The sequence below is a fragment of the Teleopsis dalmanni genome, chromosome 1 (genome assembly GCF_002237135.1).
Source record: "Teleopsis dalmanni isolate 2A chromosome 1, ASM223713v2, whole genome shotgun sequence".
NCBI lineage: Eukaryota > Metazoa > Arthropoda > Insecta > Diptera > Diopsidae > Teleopsis > Teleopsis dalmanni.
This window is the reverse complement of record NC_051846.1, coordinates 4,479,005-4,494,317: the sequence shown is the minus strand read 5'-3', so window position 1 is coordinate 4,494,317 and position 15,313 is coordinate 4,479,005. Positions and strand designations below refer to the sequence as shown.

The window sequence follows — 15,313 nt, the reverse complement described above, 5'->3', positions numbered from 1 at the left end:
TTCATGCTTTAATAAATATATAATAAATATGTTTATTTCAGTACGAATAATTTGTTTTTTTTTTATAATTTATTAAAATAAAGAAATATACAAATTCTTAAATGCCAAATTTATTAATCAAAATTTTGAATGCTTGGCTTATATTTTCCTTTTTTGTATTTTTAAACCCGACATCAACTAATAAAAGTTATTACAAAATTCTATACACATTATGTAAATATATTTAATTTTTCTTCCAACAAAAATCAAACATAATTATTTACTTTTTTGGCTATCGCACATGGGGTTGCCAAAAATGTCATAAATTATATTATAAGCTATAAATTTTACTGCTTGCAGTCAAAAACCAGACTAAAATGGGGCAATTAAGTGGAATAAAAAAAATAGTAAAAATTTGAAATATAAAAATTGTGGATATAAAAGTTTTTCTTGCGGTATATATACTTTCAGGAATATATTCTCATATTTGAGAAAACAAAAAAAAATTATTGTCATAATGTAGTTAATTTGCTTGAACTTCTATTTAAAATGTTAATCTAGCTACTTTCAGCTTTTTTAAATTATTTCAGTTAGAATACTTATTTATTGTAGAAATTATTAAAAAAGTTAAAAATAAATTTGTTAACTTTGTTTAGTGTAAGAATAGTTTTTTTTCAAAAGTACTTTAAAAGCTATCACTATATTTAAAGAGCAGTCATGGTTATTTATAGGCAATTATAGGTATAAGTACTAAAATAATAATTCAAATGATTAATAAATAAACAATAAATAATAAAAATAACACAATAAATAAATATTGAATATATGCTAATAATTAAAATTACTGTATGTTAATTCTTACAATTTAATGCAATTTTAAAATGCATTTTGCATTTATTATTTGCACTTTTAATAAAAGCGAATTTGTTTTCTGATGCGTTTTATAAAAACATTTAAGTACAATATATATATTTCTTTTCTCAATATTTGTGCTATATTTGCATAATTGTATAAATAAATTTTGTTTTATAATTAAATTTTTAATATAGAAAGATGATTTTTATTAAAATCACAAATTTGTCAACCTACGCTAATTATTTTTAAAAACACACCGTGACGTATGAGTGACATTTAAGCAAAGCATATGACTTTTTAATATTCGATGCAATAAAAGTTTTTAAATATATAAAAAAAGATAAATAAAAAAAATATGTTATTATTACAATATAAAATTGTTTGAATTTTTTAAAAGTTATAATTGTAAACTTCTGAGCTTCTAAGTAAGTTGAGAATATTATATTACTAATTCTAGTATTTCGAAAATAGTAGAATAATCAAATCATTTTCCTAAGTTATTTTGTATATCTATCTAAGAAATAATTATTTTCTTAACAATATAATTTAGATACAAAGATATAATTGAAAAAAATAAGAATTGTGATTAAAATAAAATGTAGGTAGGGTTTCTTTTTACACTAAATGTGTTAAAGAGCACCTACTCAATCTTCCCCGTTTTCTATACTTTATAATCAAAACCAGTCTTCTCAGTTTTTTGATAATATAGTATTTTTAAATAGTTTTTATATTTCAATTACACATACTTTTAAATTTTAGATTTTTATGAATTTGTGTAAAATGTGTAAAAATTATTTTTGTATATTTTATTATAAGAAGGCATACCAAAAATCTTTATGTCTCGTGCCTAACATATATATGTGTTTGATATATTTGTATTTAAATAGTTTTTTTATATATTTTTAATATTTTTTAATTTTAATTTATTATGATACGTCCTCCTCTTTGTTCTATCGTGTATATTGTACTGATATATAGAGTATAATAAAAAATATTAAACGTTTCATTATTTAACAAGAAGGGACCTACATCTTGATTAAAAATATGTAAAAAAACCATTTTAATAAACAGATCGAAAAATAAATTTAAAAAATTTTATATTTGTATTTAATTTTAAATAAGACATAGTATAAAATTTTTTAATAAAATCCTAATATATATATATCTTTCACGAAGAATACAGTATGAAATATAATATTGCAATTTGAAATAAGTAGTTCTACATATACGAATAGATCTGGTTTGTATAATCAAAATATTTCTCGAATAGCGTTTTCTTATATTGTTTGAAATACCTCATTCCCTGTAAGTTAATAAAATACAGGAATATATATAAAAAAATCATATATCTTCATGTTATATGTATACATTTTGAGATATGAAAAGTATAACGAGATTTTTTGATATACTACAAAATTAAAAAAAAGAAAAATCAGAAATTAATTGAAAATTGGTAATTTTATTAGGTAATTTCATTAAAAAGACATAAATTTTATTTACTTTATTCATTCATGACTTACCTAGTTGAATTGATAAAATACAACTATATCTGAATAAATGATATATCTATACTTAGTACACATATCTATCTAGTAAAAGGAATAATATTAGAACACAAATTGCATCTATACTATATTTATTTTATTTTATTTTTTTTTTGAAATTATCTAACTGAAAATGTGCTGAGGTATATTCCTATTTTTTATTTAAATTCATTTGCATTGCCTCATAGCAGAAGAAAAATTTTTCTCTGCATTAAAAATAATCTCACATAAAATATAAAAATGGTTTTTATTACTTGCTACTGCGTTTTAGTTTAATAGATTCTTAAATTATTTTTAATTAGTTTTCTAGTAATTAACCTTGGGTAAAGATGCAAATACTTTTACTTTTGAATGTAATAAAATTAACCGAAATGTTCACAGCAAATTGTAATTTCACAATAAATCTAAAATGTATGGTTACTCATAAACACAATAGTTTTTAATTTGTTAATGTAGCATTAATTAGTTAATTTAAAAAAATTAATTTATTTTTTCTAAATACAAATTTATATAAAAAAATTATTTTGCCAATAAATAATCTTATTCATTTTATAGGAAGTCTTTCGTAATGTGATTGCATTAGGAAATCAATGATTTCATTTATTGGTTGTAATGTCTTCATAAATCAAAATATTTATATCAAAATATTTTTTTTTGTTTTATATAAATATATATAGTGTCAATGTTTCAATTGACACCGGCTTTGGTAATCTCTTATTAGCACAGTTTATTAAAGAACATGTTTTATAAATTCTTAAGGTTATTAAAGAGATAAGTATGCCATAATTTTACTTTAAAAAATAGTGTTTAATAATTTACAATATTATGAAAAATAAGCAATATCAATTTTTTTTTCCGTTATTATATTTGAGTTATAAAACATATATTAAAACAAATTTTTTTTTTATATTAAAGAACGCTAGGAGCCAGTTTTGTAATGCACCCATAAGTTCAATGACCCTTAAGTGTTTCATATATGAGCACAAAACTCTAACTTGTGACTCTAATGTCACAAGTAATATAGTAATATTTCAGACGTGCATGATCTCGATAAATTCTTGGTGTGAGCCCTAAAGTAAATTCTCTTGTGTATTATGGTGCGTATGAGTGACACATAGGACGTCTGATAAATTAGTACCGTTTTAATTGCTTCTTAAAGCAATGTCGCAATGGAAATATTTATCCTTTAAGTAGAATTTATTGGTTAATTTGAATCAAAATAAAAAACGAAAAATTTGTGTGACATTCCAATATTCGTTTTTTTTTACTGAAAAGTCTTGTGCATGTGCTTAATTGTTTAAAAACATTTCTAAGGACAATACCATTGTGAATTTTTTGAGTTTTGTGTAGAATTTTATTACTAATCGAGATCAAAAATAATATACATAGAAGAATTTTTGTAGTATATTCTTTGAAAATTCATTCATCGAAAATATAGTAAGCATGTACATTAAGTTTTGTGGAAATATAAAAATTTTTAAAAATTTTAAAAAATAATGCCATCCTGAACATTTTTATTTCTCAGTAAAACTAAAACTGAATCTAAATAATATATAAAAAATGAATCTCGATGTGACTTTATTTATATTCAGGAATTACCAGTAAATTTAGTAAATTTAGTTAAATAAGTTGAAGACCAAAGCAGAAAGGACTAATAAGAAATGCATAAAATAACGAAGAAGAAGCTAACATACTATACACATATTAACCAAAATTACTCACTATATTGAATAGTTTACGATACTGTTTAGAAAAATTATATATGATATGTTTAGTTAAAATATTATTAGTTTAGTTGAAATATATTTTAATTTAAAAAAGGTATTGATTATAACCCTATTCATAAGCCATTTATAATCCTTTGATAAGTATAAAAGATATGTTAATCACATATAAACATAAGTAATAAGTGTTAATCCTACTGAAATGTATTGTTTAATATTTTCATTGAAAATAACAATATTATTGAAATATATACATTTTGATAAGGAAATGAAAGTATATTCTAGTTTTGTTATTAAGTACTCATATTTTCAGTTATGTAAAATCTCACAAGTTTTTGTTAAAACTCAACGACTCCAAGATTTTTAAAAACTTGTAAAAATGCAATATATTAAAAAATATATATTTAATATAATATTGTCATACTCTGCAAAAATATTTTGAAATTTGAAAATTAAAATATTTACGAGTATTGCACCATTGCGAAACTCAATAATTTACATACAATAAATGCAATTTTTCTGTATTTTGCATACGAGCACTTAAATGTACAATTTTTCATTTTAATTAGTTTCATCAAAAACGTTGTAAACATACTGATTCAACTGATAAAAGATAAATTTATAACTTTGCATGTTATTTACATTTAACTCGAAAACAAACTCATTGATTTTCTGAATTTTAAATATTCTCTCAGATTGCGTTAATAAATTGAATTCGCCGTAGAATGGTATTCGCTTTGTACATTTGATTGCTTGATTGTTTATATCAGCAGTCGTGTGAGTTTGATGACTTCCATGCTGATTTTATTAAGTTTTTTTTATTCAGATTTTGTCAAATATTTGTTTTTTTTTTTTTTGAAAATAATAAAACTTAGATTTGTTTATTTATGTTTTTAGAATACTTTTTTAGAAAATTAAATAATCTAATTTGCAAATTAAATATTTGTTAAGAGAAATTTTGACCAGAGATTTATTCATTACTATTTTTAATTAGTTTTTATGATCTTTTTTATTAACATCTTAAGGGGATTTTTAATTTAATTAATAAAAAAAGTCTCTTTACAACCTGTTGTTAATTGTTGTTTATTTTGTGGTATATAAAGTTTTACGTTTTGCTATTTTAGGTGCAAAATAATACTTATCAAATATTTTTTTTAAATTAATGTCTTGGGTGTAATTAATTGATTTGATTATGTGGAATGAGTCATTTGACAAAGTCAAAAGTTTATATTTCTTATTAAAGAAATTCTGAACAAAAAATATTTTTCTGTTCTTATCAATTTACCTATTTGAGATCATACTTGTCTTAATTTAAAGTACATATACATAAAAATTATAAAAATAAAAATTTTATTATAAAAAAATATATTAATTTAATTATTTTAATTTAATTTAATATCATTAAAATTTTTAATATAATAACTTCTATTATTTTATATACGAATTACTGTGTTCTTGCGAGTATATTTTTACTTTCCTTGTCTTTGCTTAAAATAGCTTTATTTATCTTAAAGTTAGTTTTTTTATAAAATATTTCTCTATATAATATAGTAGTACTTTTTTTATGGTATATATGTGTTAAATTAAGTTTTCTCTAAACTGCGCCCTCATTTTTGTATTTTACGTTCAATGAGTTTATTCACTATATATTTTATTTCATTTTGTAAAAGAATTTCATTTAAATATGACTACAATCTAAATTTCACTATAATATTAAAATCCTTTGTTCTTTATTTGTTAATAATAAAAAAAATTGAATTCAAACACGTGACATCTAATTCCGTTGTATACATTTAGAGAAATGAAAGGAGCCAAAGGAAGGAAAAAAGTGAAGAAAAAAATCTCGAACAGTTGATATCAAGTATATTATATAAAAGGTCTTCTAAATAGTGTTATATGAAATAAAATCATGTTATGTTTATTAAAACAAATACTAAGATTTTAAAATTTTTATTTATTGTTTTAAATCTATTTATTTGATGTCAAAGTACTTCCTTCCGATACAACACACTTATACCCACATAAATTCCAACCTTGGAAGCAGCTTATCTCAGTTTTTATCTCCTTAATCGTATCATAAAAGTAGGTTCTAACTACTTTTTATTGTCGCAACAGGGCTTAAATAAATCAAAAAAGTATTTCCGAACGGACCTCTTTAATAACCTAAAAGTCAAAGGGTGGTAAATCAGGTGATATCGTTGGTTGTGCAACGATGTGAATTGATTTTCTGGTGAAATTGTTTCGAAGAATAAATATAGTATGAGATAGTGCACAAACCAAGAATTGTCTGCCTTATACTCTTAGCCTCCTTCTGTAAACAACTTCACATAAGCATTGTATAATGATTAAATAATATTCCTTGTTAACACATTAACACACCACATTAACTTGATTTTACATGTCTTTGGCGCTATATTATTTTGTTTGGCGTCCGTAGTTTACACAATCATCTTTCACAAACAACTTTCCATCAAATTCATCTATCTAGGCCAATCCAGTTTTACTTTGCAATTAAACTAATTCTACTTAGGAAGCGCATATTTCAGATCCTTGAAGGTGGCATTCTGAATGGCATAACAGACATGAAAGGTATAGTAGTGCTTAGAAGTGTACACAGCTCTAACCTATTTTATTAATTGGCTGAGTGGGGGTGTCATTAAAGTCAAGCTCCAGCTTAAAGATCATGAAGGACCTGGCACGGTCGGCACTTTGGCAAGTAAGAGCTATGGCAAAAGATTTTGTGGGACTGATAAGTGCAACCACTTATCGTAGTATTGCGGAGTGGGTCTTAGGGCGATTATTAAGCTCCATGGAGGTTCGTCTACGGAAGTTTCATGTGATATGGACGGGGCAATCATAAAATGTGTGGTATTATATAGGTTCATCACCTTAATTTACATGAACCATACTAGTGCTCTAATAATATTCGTAGAGGTAATAAATAAATACACAAATTTAATAGTTATTAAATGATATGATAGAAAGCAATTTATCATATATTTGTATATTGCCATGAGAAGAAGAATTCGAATTCGACACAACCAATCATAGTGAAATGTCGAACTTTAATTCGTGTATTTTAAAGACACTAAAGCACAATATGTCAGAACATTTTTATGAGTCTTCCTATGTTTTTATTGGAGTCATTATTGTTGTGCTAATGAAAAGACTTCTCAGGGTCTGCTATTGCTACAACAGATCATTCTAGTAAAATTTCAAATACTTGATTTTGTGCAAAATCAAGATGAAATCATTGCCTCATCCCAATATTGTATTCTTAAACTTATATCTTTAAATATATCTTTAAATTATATCTGTGCTTATGCTTCAACTCTCTATCTATTTAGAATGTTTTGAATGTATTGAATATTTTTCTAAATAAAAATCACATTATTTATACTTTCTATAAATCAATTTGTTAACTAAGAGATATGAAGATTTTTACAGTATATTGCTCTTGTTCTTATTATCTATTTAATGTAATTTGTCCGAAGTATTGTTTGTTTGATATCGAAATATTCTGATGACTCGCCAGGCACCTTTGTCGTAATAAATAATCGTTTTTTACACAAAATGAGATATCACTAAAACAACATCTGCTTGAAGTTCTTTGTATATATTCGAGAGGTATGTATGTAGTATTTCGATTTTTTATACCTAATAGCTTATGACAAAACTACAAACAAACATCAATATACATGTTTACACAAAAAAAATAAATATACATATATGTAAGTATATATATATATGGAAATATATTTAAAAATTGTTGCTTTAGCATCTCTGCCGGTGTTAAAATGTATCGCTGCCGCCGGTTCGTACTGCTCTTATTTGTTGTTATTTTTAATATTTTAGTTGTTGGTTTCGCCGTGAGAAAAATTTGTCTGCTTATATGAAAGACGACGGATCTATCTGATCGTTACGTTTGGCTTTTTCTCAATTTTATTTGAAATTCGCAACGAAACGGTTCATCATAAGGTTGCGAGTTAATAAAATATTCAAAAATTAAAATTTGCTGTCAGTAAAATATTTGAAATTATTGTTGTGCTATAGATATTTAAACAATATTTTTAAATTTATATTTTCAAAAATTAAAAATAAATTGCTTTAACTTTTAATAATTGTGCAAGTGTTTTAAAAGAAATTATTATTAATTTATTTAAATCCCTTGAAATAAATTTTATCATTATTAAAATTTGTGACAAGTGTGTCTTTAAAACAAGTGATATATGTAATGTTTCTTCTAATCTTTTAATTTATTTTACAAGTATAGTTTGTAATAGATAAATTTTATTATTTACAAAGTGAAACAAAATAGTTGCTTAACATTAATAAATTTTAGAAAATACAAAAAAAATTGTTATAAGATTTAATTGATTAAAAAATTTATATTTTTTGATACATTATTAATGTGTAATAATTTTTAAAATATTGCAAATTAAATTTGTAAGTTTTTAACTATAAGAATTGAACAAAATAAAAGTTATATACAATAAAATATTGAGAAGTGCTTATTAATTTTGATAAGTTGTTTCCGAATATTGAATGAGCCCAATGAGTGGTTTACGTCAGCAGCTTAAGGTTAGTATACAGTTCAATTTTTAAATTTATTCAATTATTTATTTTATTTGACAATCTGTTAAGTATTGTTTTTTAATATTTAAGCTTTTCTTTTGTTAAAATGCAATGAATTGTAAAATTTTCCAAAAAGATTGAATGCGCAATTCATTATACTTTTTGGCATAATTATTTCCTAAAAGCTAATAATCTCGTTATAAGTTTCATACATTTTGTTATTTTTATTGTTATTATTATTTTTATTATTATTTTCTGTTTGTTCGCTACATTGTCTATAATGTTGGAAATATATACAAAAAATTTTGTTTTGATTTTGAATTTTTTTTTATTGTTTTATTGTTATTCTTTGTTGTATTTTTATTTTTAGCAAAAGAAAAAATATGAAAAATATATTGTTTTTTTTTTATTTTCTTTTGATATTTATATATATGTTTATATCTATATATATTTACAAATACGTTATTTTAAATGATATATAATAATATATTTGCACATAATGTGCTGAATTCGGTTTGCTTATTTTTATTTTTAACAAATAGACAGATTTGGCTTATCCTTCGTGAACTTTGTTATGTGCTCATTTGTTAAATAGAAAAATAAATGTTTTTTTTTCAAATACGAGTATAAAATGATAAATAAATATTGCCTAAAGGCTTTAAATTTTTTTTTGATTATTTAAGCAAGCAGACTCAACTAGAATAAAGTTTAGAGTAATGTCAAAAATGGAGAAGACAAACATAAACAATTATTTTTTATTATTAAAGTTGAGTCCTTGAGGTCATTGACAATGATTTAATCGCTTTAGTAAATTGTACAGTGTACGCTAGAAAACGTAAACTAAAATTTAAGATAGCTCACTGTAGTGTTTTTCACCATTCGAATAAATAAGTTTTTGTGTGTTAATTTTTTTAGATAATCTTTTGTTAGTAAGTTTATTCAATATTCTGTAATTTTATAATTCATGCTGTTTAGCTATTCCTATTAACTACACACCAGACAACACACACAATCCAAACGTCGAAATGAGACCTCAGTCTTGTTACTTTCATACATTTTCATTATAAATCTAGATAAAATACTATACTCACGTTTTTCAATAACTATAAGTTACGGATCTTTTGTAAATCTAAAGGAAGCTCACGTAGATGGATAGATACATTTCAAATGAGTTGGAAACTTCTCATCAGGTCACTGCATCCTTTAAGGATTATTGTGACACACCCAATTTAGTCCGATAGACGAGTAGCAGTTAAGAAAGCCATTATGTCCTTTGGAGAGGTGTTGCCTAATTCCGTTATAAGTGAGACGATCACAGTGATACAGAATGTGTTCTGCCTTTTCCTCTCTTCGCAACAAAGTCTGCAGCTATCGTCTCTTGCAATACCTAGGAGCGTTCACGTAAGCCAGCGTTTAAGTTTTCGTGAGACCATTCTAATAGTATTCCTACCACATATGTAGGAATACTACAATTACTATCAAAAAATTTTTTTACATGAATGTTGACTTTTATTTAAACAAAATAAATTCACAGATAATTTTGATTGTATTTAATCCACAAGATTTTTATATTACTATAATATTTATTTTACTTACTAAATGCATTTCATTCTTAATTATTAAATTTACAATATTTCAAATATTTGTATTGTGAATATTCTATTGAGTATTTGTACTTAATAAATTTTAATATATATTATTCATAAAGTCCATGTAAGTAAAGTTTTTGTTAAATATATCAATTAAAATTTTTGATATATAATAATATATTAAGAAATACATTTATGTATTATAGGAATATTTTTTAAAGATAACTAATAGTAACTTTAAAAGCCGCACCTCCACCTTATAAATCTTTTTTTTTGATAAGTTATTAGTTTATAAATTTATGGCCCTTCAATTTCTTGTTATGGCTTTATATTTTTTGCATGATTTTAAATTTATATTTTAAATATACTGGGTGTTTCCTGAGAAGATTCCGTAAAATTAGGAAATATTTTATTTGTCGTATGATTGACGACGGTCTGTTTTCTATATTTACTGCAACATGGGTTGTCAAAACTCTGAAAATCTTAGAAAAATTTCAAGATTTTGATTAAGTTGACTTAAATAATATACCAAATTTTAATATTCTTCAATTTGTTATTCTAATAATAGGTGCCGAAGTTCCATTGGTGAAATCTTCCATAAATTTTGCGGACAATATCATTTACTCTTATTAGTCCTTATAGTAAACTTTAAAAATATTATTTAATTTGTCTTATAAAGTTTTAAAACACTAATTGTTTAATAATAAATTTTAAGGTGATGCAAACGTATATATATATTCATTTTAATCTTTCAGTATGCAATATTTCCCATAACCCTGGTCTTTGTAATTATTTTTATTAACATTGATTTTGTTTACAATAGTGCTAGTTTTTTGTTCACCGCAATAATTAGTATTTGATTTGCATTTCTAATACCATATAAGAATCATTTTTTGAAGAAAATCAAGTAATTTTATAATTAGTATTTTTATTAATTAATTTTAAAAAATTTTATTAACTACATTATCTTAAACAATTTTTATGAATTTTATTTTATTTTCTTTTTTTTTTAATTATTTATTTTATTTTATTTATTTTTTTTATTTATTATACTTATTTATTTTTTTTATTTATTTGTTTTATTTATTTATTTATTTTTTTTTAGAGTTATTTTTCTCATTCTTATATTATATTTTCACTATGCAATTTCATTCTTGAATTGAATTGAGCAATAACTTCTTGCGTGAGAGGAGTTTATCTGAGGAGTGGTATTTTCAATATAAGACTAAAGTTTTTTATTAAATCATATTTAGAGTTTTTATTTTAGATATCAATATAGACTTTTTGGAAAACATATTAATTAAAAAAAAATAACTAAGATATGTGTATAAATATAAACTTACAGTTGGATCACTAAGTTGGACCACTTATTATATTAAATTTACTATATATCATAAAAAATTATATTCTACTTTAAAATCTAAAAGCCTCATACATTCGCAGCTTAAACAATTATTATCCTTCCTTGTGCAGCTAATATTGCCATATTGCTTATATTTTTATCAGTTAATCAATATTAGGTCTTTATAAAATATTTTTTTGAATATATTTTGTTATTATTTTAGTTGTGCGTTATTTTCATTTAAAACATTTTTGCGGTTCAAACACCCACTAAAAATTCTTATTTAATATACTAATTTAATATATACAAACCTGATTTTTAGCCGACTTTTGTTTATATTTTCAAGTTTACGCTATGTAAACAATTGATATTGTACCTAAATACACAATTTTGATTTAAATTAACTTATATATACTAAATAAGCTAATATAAATTGTTATCCGAGTGAATATATGTAAACATTATTGTATTTAATTATTAAGACGAATTTCATATTATGCGTTTACTTTGCTCAATTTTTTTTTATAATCAAATAGTTTTATATTGAATTTTATTCTAAAATAAAATCATATTTTACAATAGTTAATATACATATATTGAATATTGGACAACAATTTTTAATAAATTTTTACTTGTTTAAAATTATATTTTGTACTGTAAACAAATTACAATTTCCTAGAACAAGAAAATATATAAACAAATTATTAAATGTAGAATATGACCTTATTTTTTTATGTATTTATAATTTTTTTTATCTTAAATGATATAAAAGTATTTTAATATGTGAGTTAATGATATAAATTATTATCGGTTTATTATTTTTATAACAATTGAATAGAGATTTAGTAACCTTGAACATACTTTACTCATATGCTATATTGGGTGCTTCAATATTTAGGTGTGTTCATCTATATTTGAATAATTTTTTGCTAACATGTACATAATTTAAAATTAATTAATTTACATATGAATATAAGATAAGAATATTAAACAAAAATTTAGTTATTTCATAATATCAAATAATTTAATTTTTAATTTATTATTATACAATACTTATTTATATAAATAAAAAACCCTTTTTTTATTTTAAAGTATTTTAATATTACAATTTTAGCACTTCACATTGTATATGATAATCACCATCACCATCACCATCATCATCATTATCTTCTAGCTCTACAGCTCAATAAGCTTTAACCTGCATACAAGCTTGACACTGTTATTTTTTATTGAGCAGGTTGTTGACTCAATCTTATCCAGACTGTTTAACCATGTAGAGTTAGGGATTTAAATTTAAAAGTGTAATAGGCTTATATATCTTTGATTAAGTTTAATACTAATAGTCCCATTGGGATATTTTTTTAGATTATTAAATCATTGGATGATAAAAGCAAAACCTATATAGTACCAATCATCCATCGGCGTAACTTAGTCGCAATACAACTATTATGCTTCTTATAACTAAATTAATATGATATTCTTAATGTCAATTTTAAATCGTCATTAAATTAAATTAAAAAACTCAAAGAAATTTAACTTATACAAAAGCGCTGAATGACCTAAGGCTTCATGTTTCTTTTTATCAGGGCTTCGCAACATCATAAAAGAAGGCATACGTAGCGATTAATCTTCACTAGTGAGATTAGTATTTATAAGAGAAGTAAGTCAATATTTTTTGAAACTAGTCTTTACTAGTCAGAACAGTCTTTACTATGGTGACAATTTGTACTCGTTCATCTAGTTTTTACTAATGCTAATAGTGCTAGTTTTTGGGTTTAGTTATAAAACTTTTAACAATCAGTTGGGTTTGTATAAAATTAATCCTAATTATCTATTATTACACGTTCTGCTAAAAGTAAATATTTAATGGTGATTTTAAACTTGGAGCGCAAGTGAAGAAAAAAAGTTTATACAAAGATTGTATAGGTTTTTAGTCGTGGTGAAATAAATATATTTAGCTTTGATTAAAATAAGTAGTTTAAGGTAAAAATTTATGGTTATATATTAATACTGGTAAGATAATATTTGACCGTATTATGCTTTTCTCGTTGCTGATTTATATAATTATCATTGCATTAATCAATCAATATTGAGTAAACTATATCAAGTCAGTTAAATTCAATCTAAAACTATTGGGTATTACATATGGAGTGTATTTCATTACAAAGAAACTTAATAAGAACATCTGAAACCTCTATAAGATTGGATAACATACTGTGATGGTATTATTCTAGAACTTTATTTATACATTGTATATATTATATATTCGCAAAAGGTCTGCTTTTCAGATTTACATAGAGGCTTCATTTTACATTGTACCGCAACATACCAATATAGGTGGCTTACGGCTAGATTTACTTAACCTAAACACTTATTTTACGAACATTTGTTTTGAGGTTTTGTGGAAAAGGTCGTACTAGATAATTGACTTTGAGATGCAGCGTTCTTTATTATTCTATAAAGAAAGATTATTATGTATCTTTCTTTTTTTATACCCAATGAGTGAACTTCAGTTTTATATTTCACTGCTGGTCTTTATTTAAACTTTTTTATCTACACCACACATCCGGGAAAGTTCTTCATTTTTAAATTGATACTATATATCTTGAGTTGTGTATACCACATCGACCCAAAACTTTTTAGTACGAGTAGCTTACAAAAATATTATTTTCTACTATTTTCTATATTTTGAGTTGTAGATATCACTAAATATTTTCAGTAGATTACAAAAATATTTTTTTTTACTAAATTCCGAAAACGAAATAAAAATATTTTTTTAGGAGCAAAGTTGCAAATAATTTTTGGGAATTATCTCTTTCAGTAACACCCAACTCTCCCGACTACATATCCATACTATATATTTTTTGGATATGTTTTTCTTTTTTTGCTTACTTGATGAAACGTTAGTTAGTGTTTAGTGTATTTTTACTTAACAGTGTCTATGCCCAATTGGGTGATCCACTGTAATAAGAGCTTGTAATTAAATCAATCAGGTGAATTTACAGTAGTATAGTTTGAAGCCCAGTGTATATTCTTAACGGTAATTGCATTTGAAATTATGTTGCATTTAATTTACGAAAGTGCAATTTTGAATTTTATGGTTGTTTTAATGTACTTTTACACATTCTCAACTCTCTTTTTATATACCTATCTCATTTTAGATATACCATGTAACTTCAAGTATACGTCTAATACATTATTTTGCTAAGTTTGAAGTTTTTTAATAGTGGAATAAGTAATATTGCCATAAGAAGCATAGCCATAAAGTTATTTAGGTCTAATTATTTGTTTATAAAGTAGAATTTTATTTGTCACACTCAACTTTTTTTATATTAATTCTTTCAGCGCATTCAGACTTATATTGAAAGCCATTTTATTGGTCCTTATATTCACTGTCTTTTGTCCTAAGTAAGACCTTAATATTTTACATTATCTTCCCATTCATTTTTCACTCCTTTTTATCAGCACCTAACACATCTGGGTGCTTACATATAAAATATATGTAGGACGCATAGGAAGATATGCTGATCTACGGGCCGTCATCAGTTATAGGACAAATAAATGATAATGATTCTAGTATAGTTAAAGTTTAGTGTGGGGCAGGGAAAAGCCCCCCAAGCCACAAAAGAGTAAAAATGCGCAATAGCATTAACTCAAATCACAACAACAACATATGTTTTTTTAACACTTTCTTCTGTGTGTTTT

At 23.8% G+C, this 15,313-nt stretch overlaps 1 protein-coding gene across 2 annotated transcripts in view; it reads left to right on the top strand.

Moving 5' to 3' along the window:
- Window positions 1–15,313, top strand: part of LOC119669045 (calcium-binding protein E63-1) — an 89,676-nt gene that overhangs the window by 3,311 nt on the left and 71,052 nt on the right. Inside the window, exon 1 of one of the 2 annotated variants that reach the window (XM_038078769.1) lies at window positions 8,565–8,683. The exons of the other annotated variant lie outside the window; for it this stretch is intronic. Coding sequence (XP_037934697.1) covers window positions 8,648–8,683 — 36 coding nt within the window. The 5' untranslated portion in view covers window positions 8,565–8,647. Of the gene's footprint in view, window positions 1–8,564; window positions 8,684–15,313 lie in introns of those variants that run through there. 2 annotated transcript variants of the gene reach the window in all.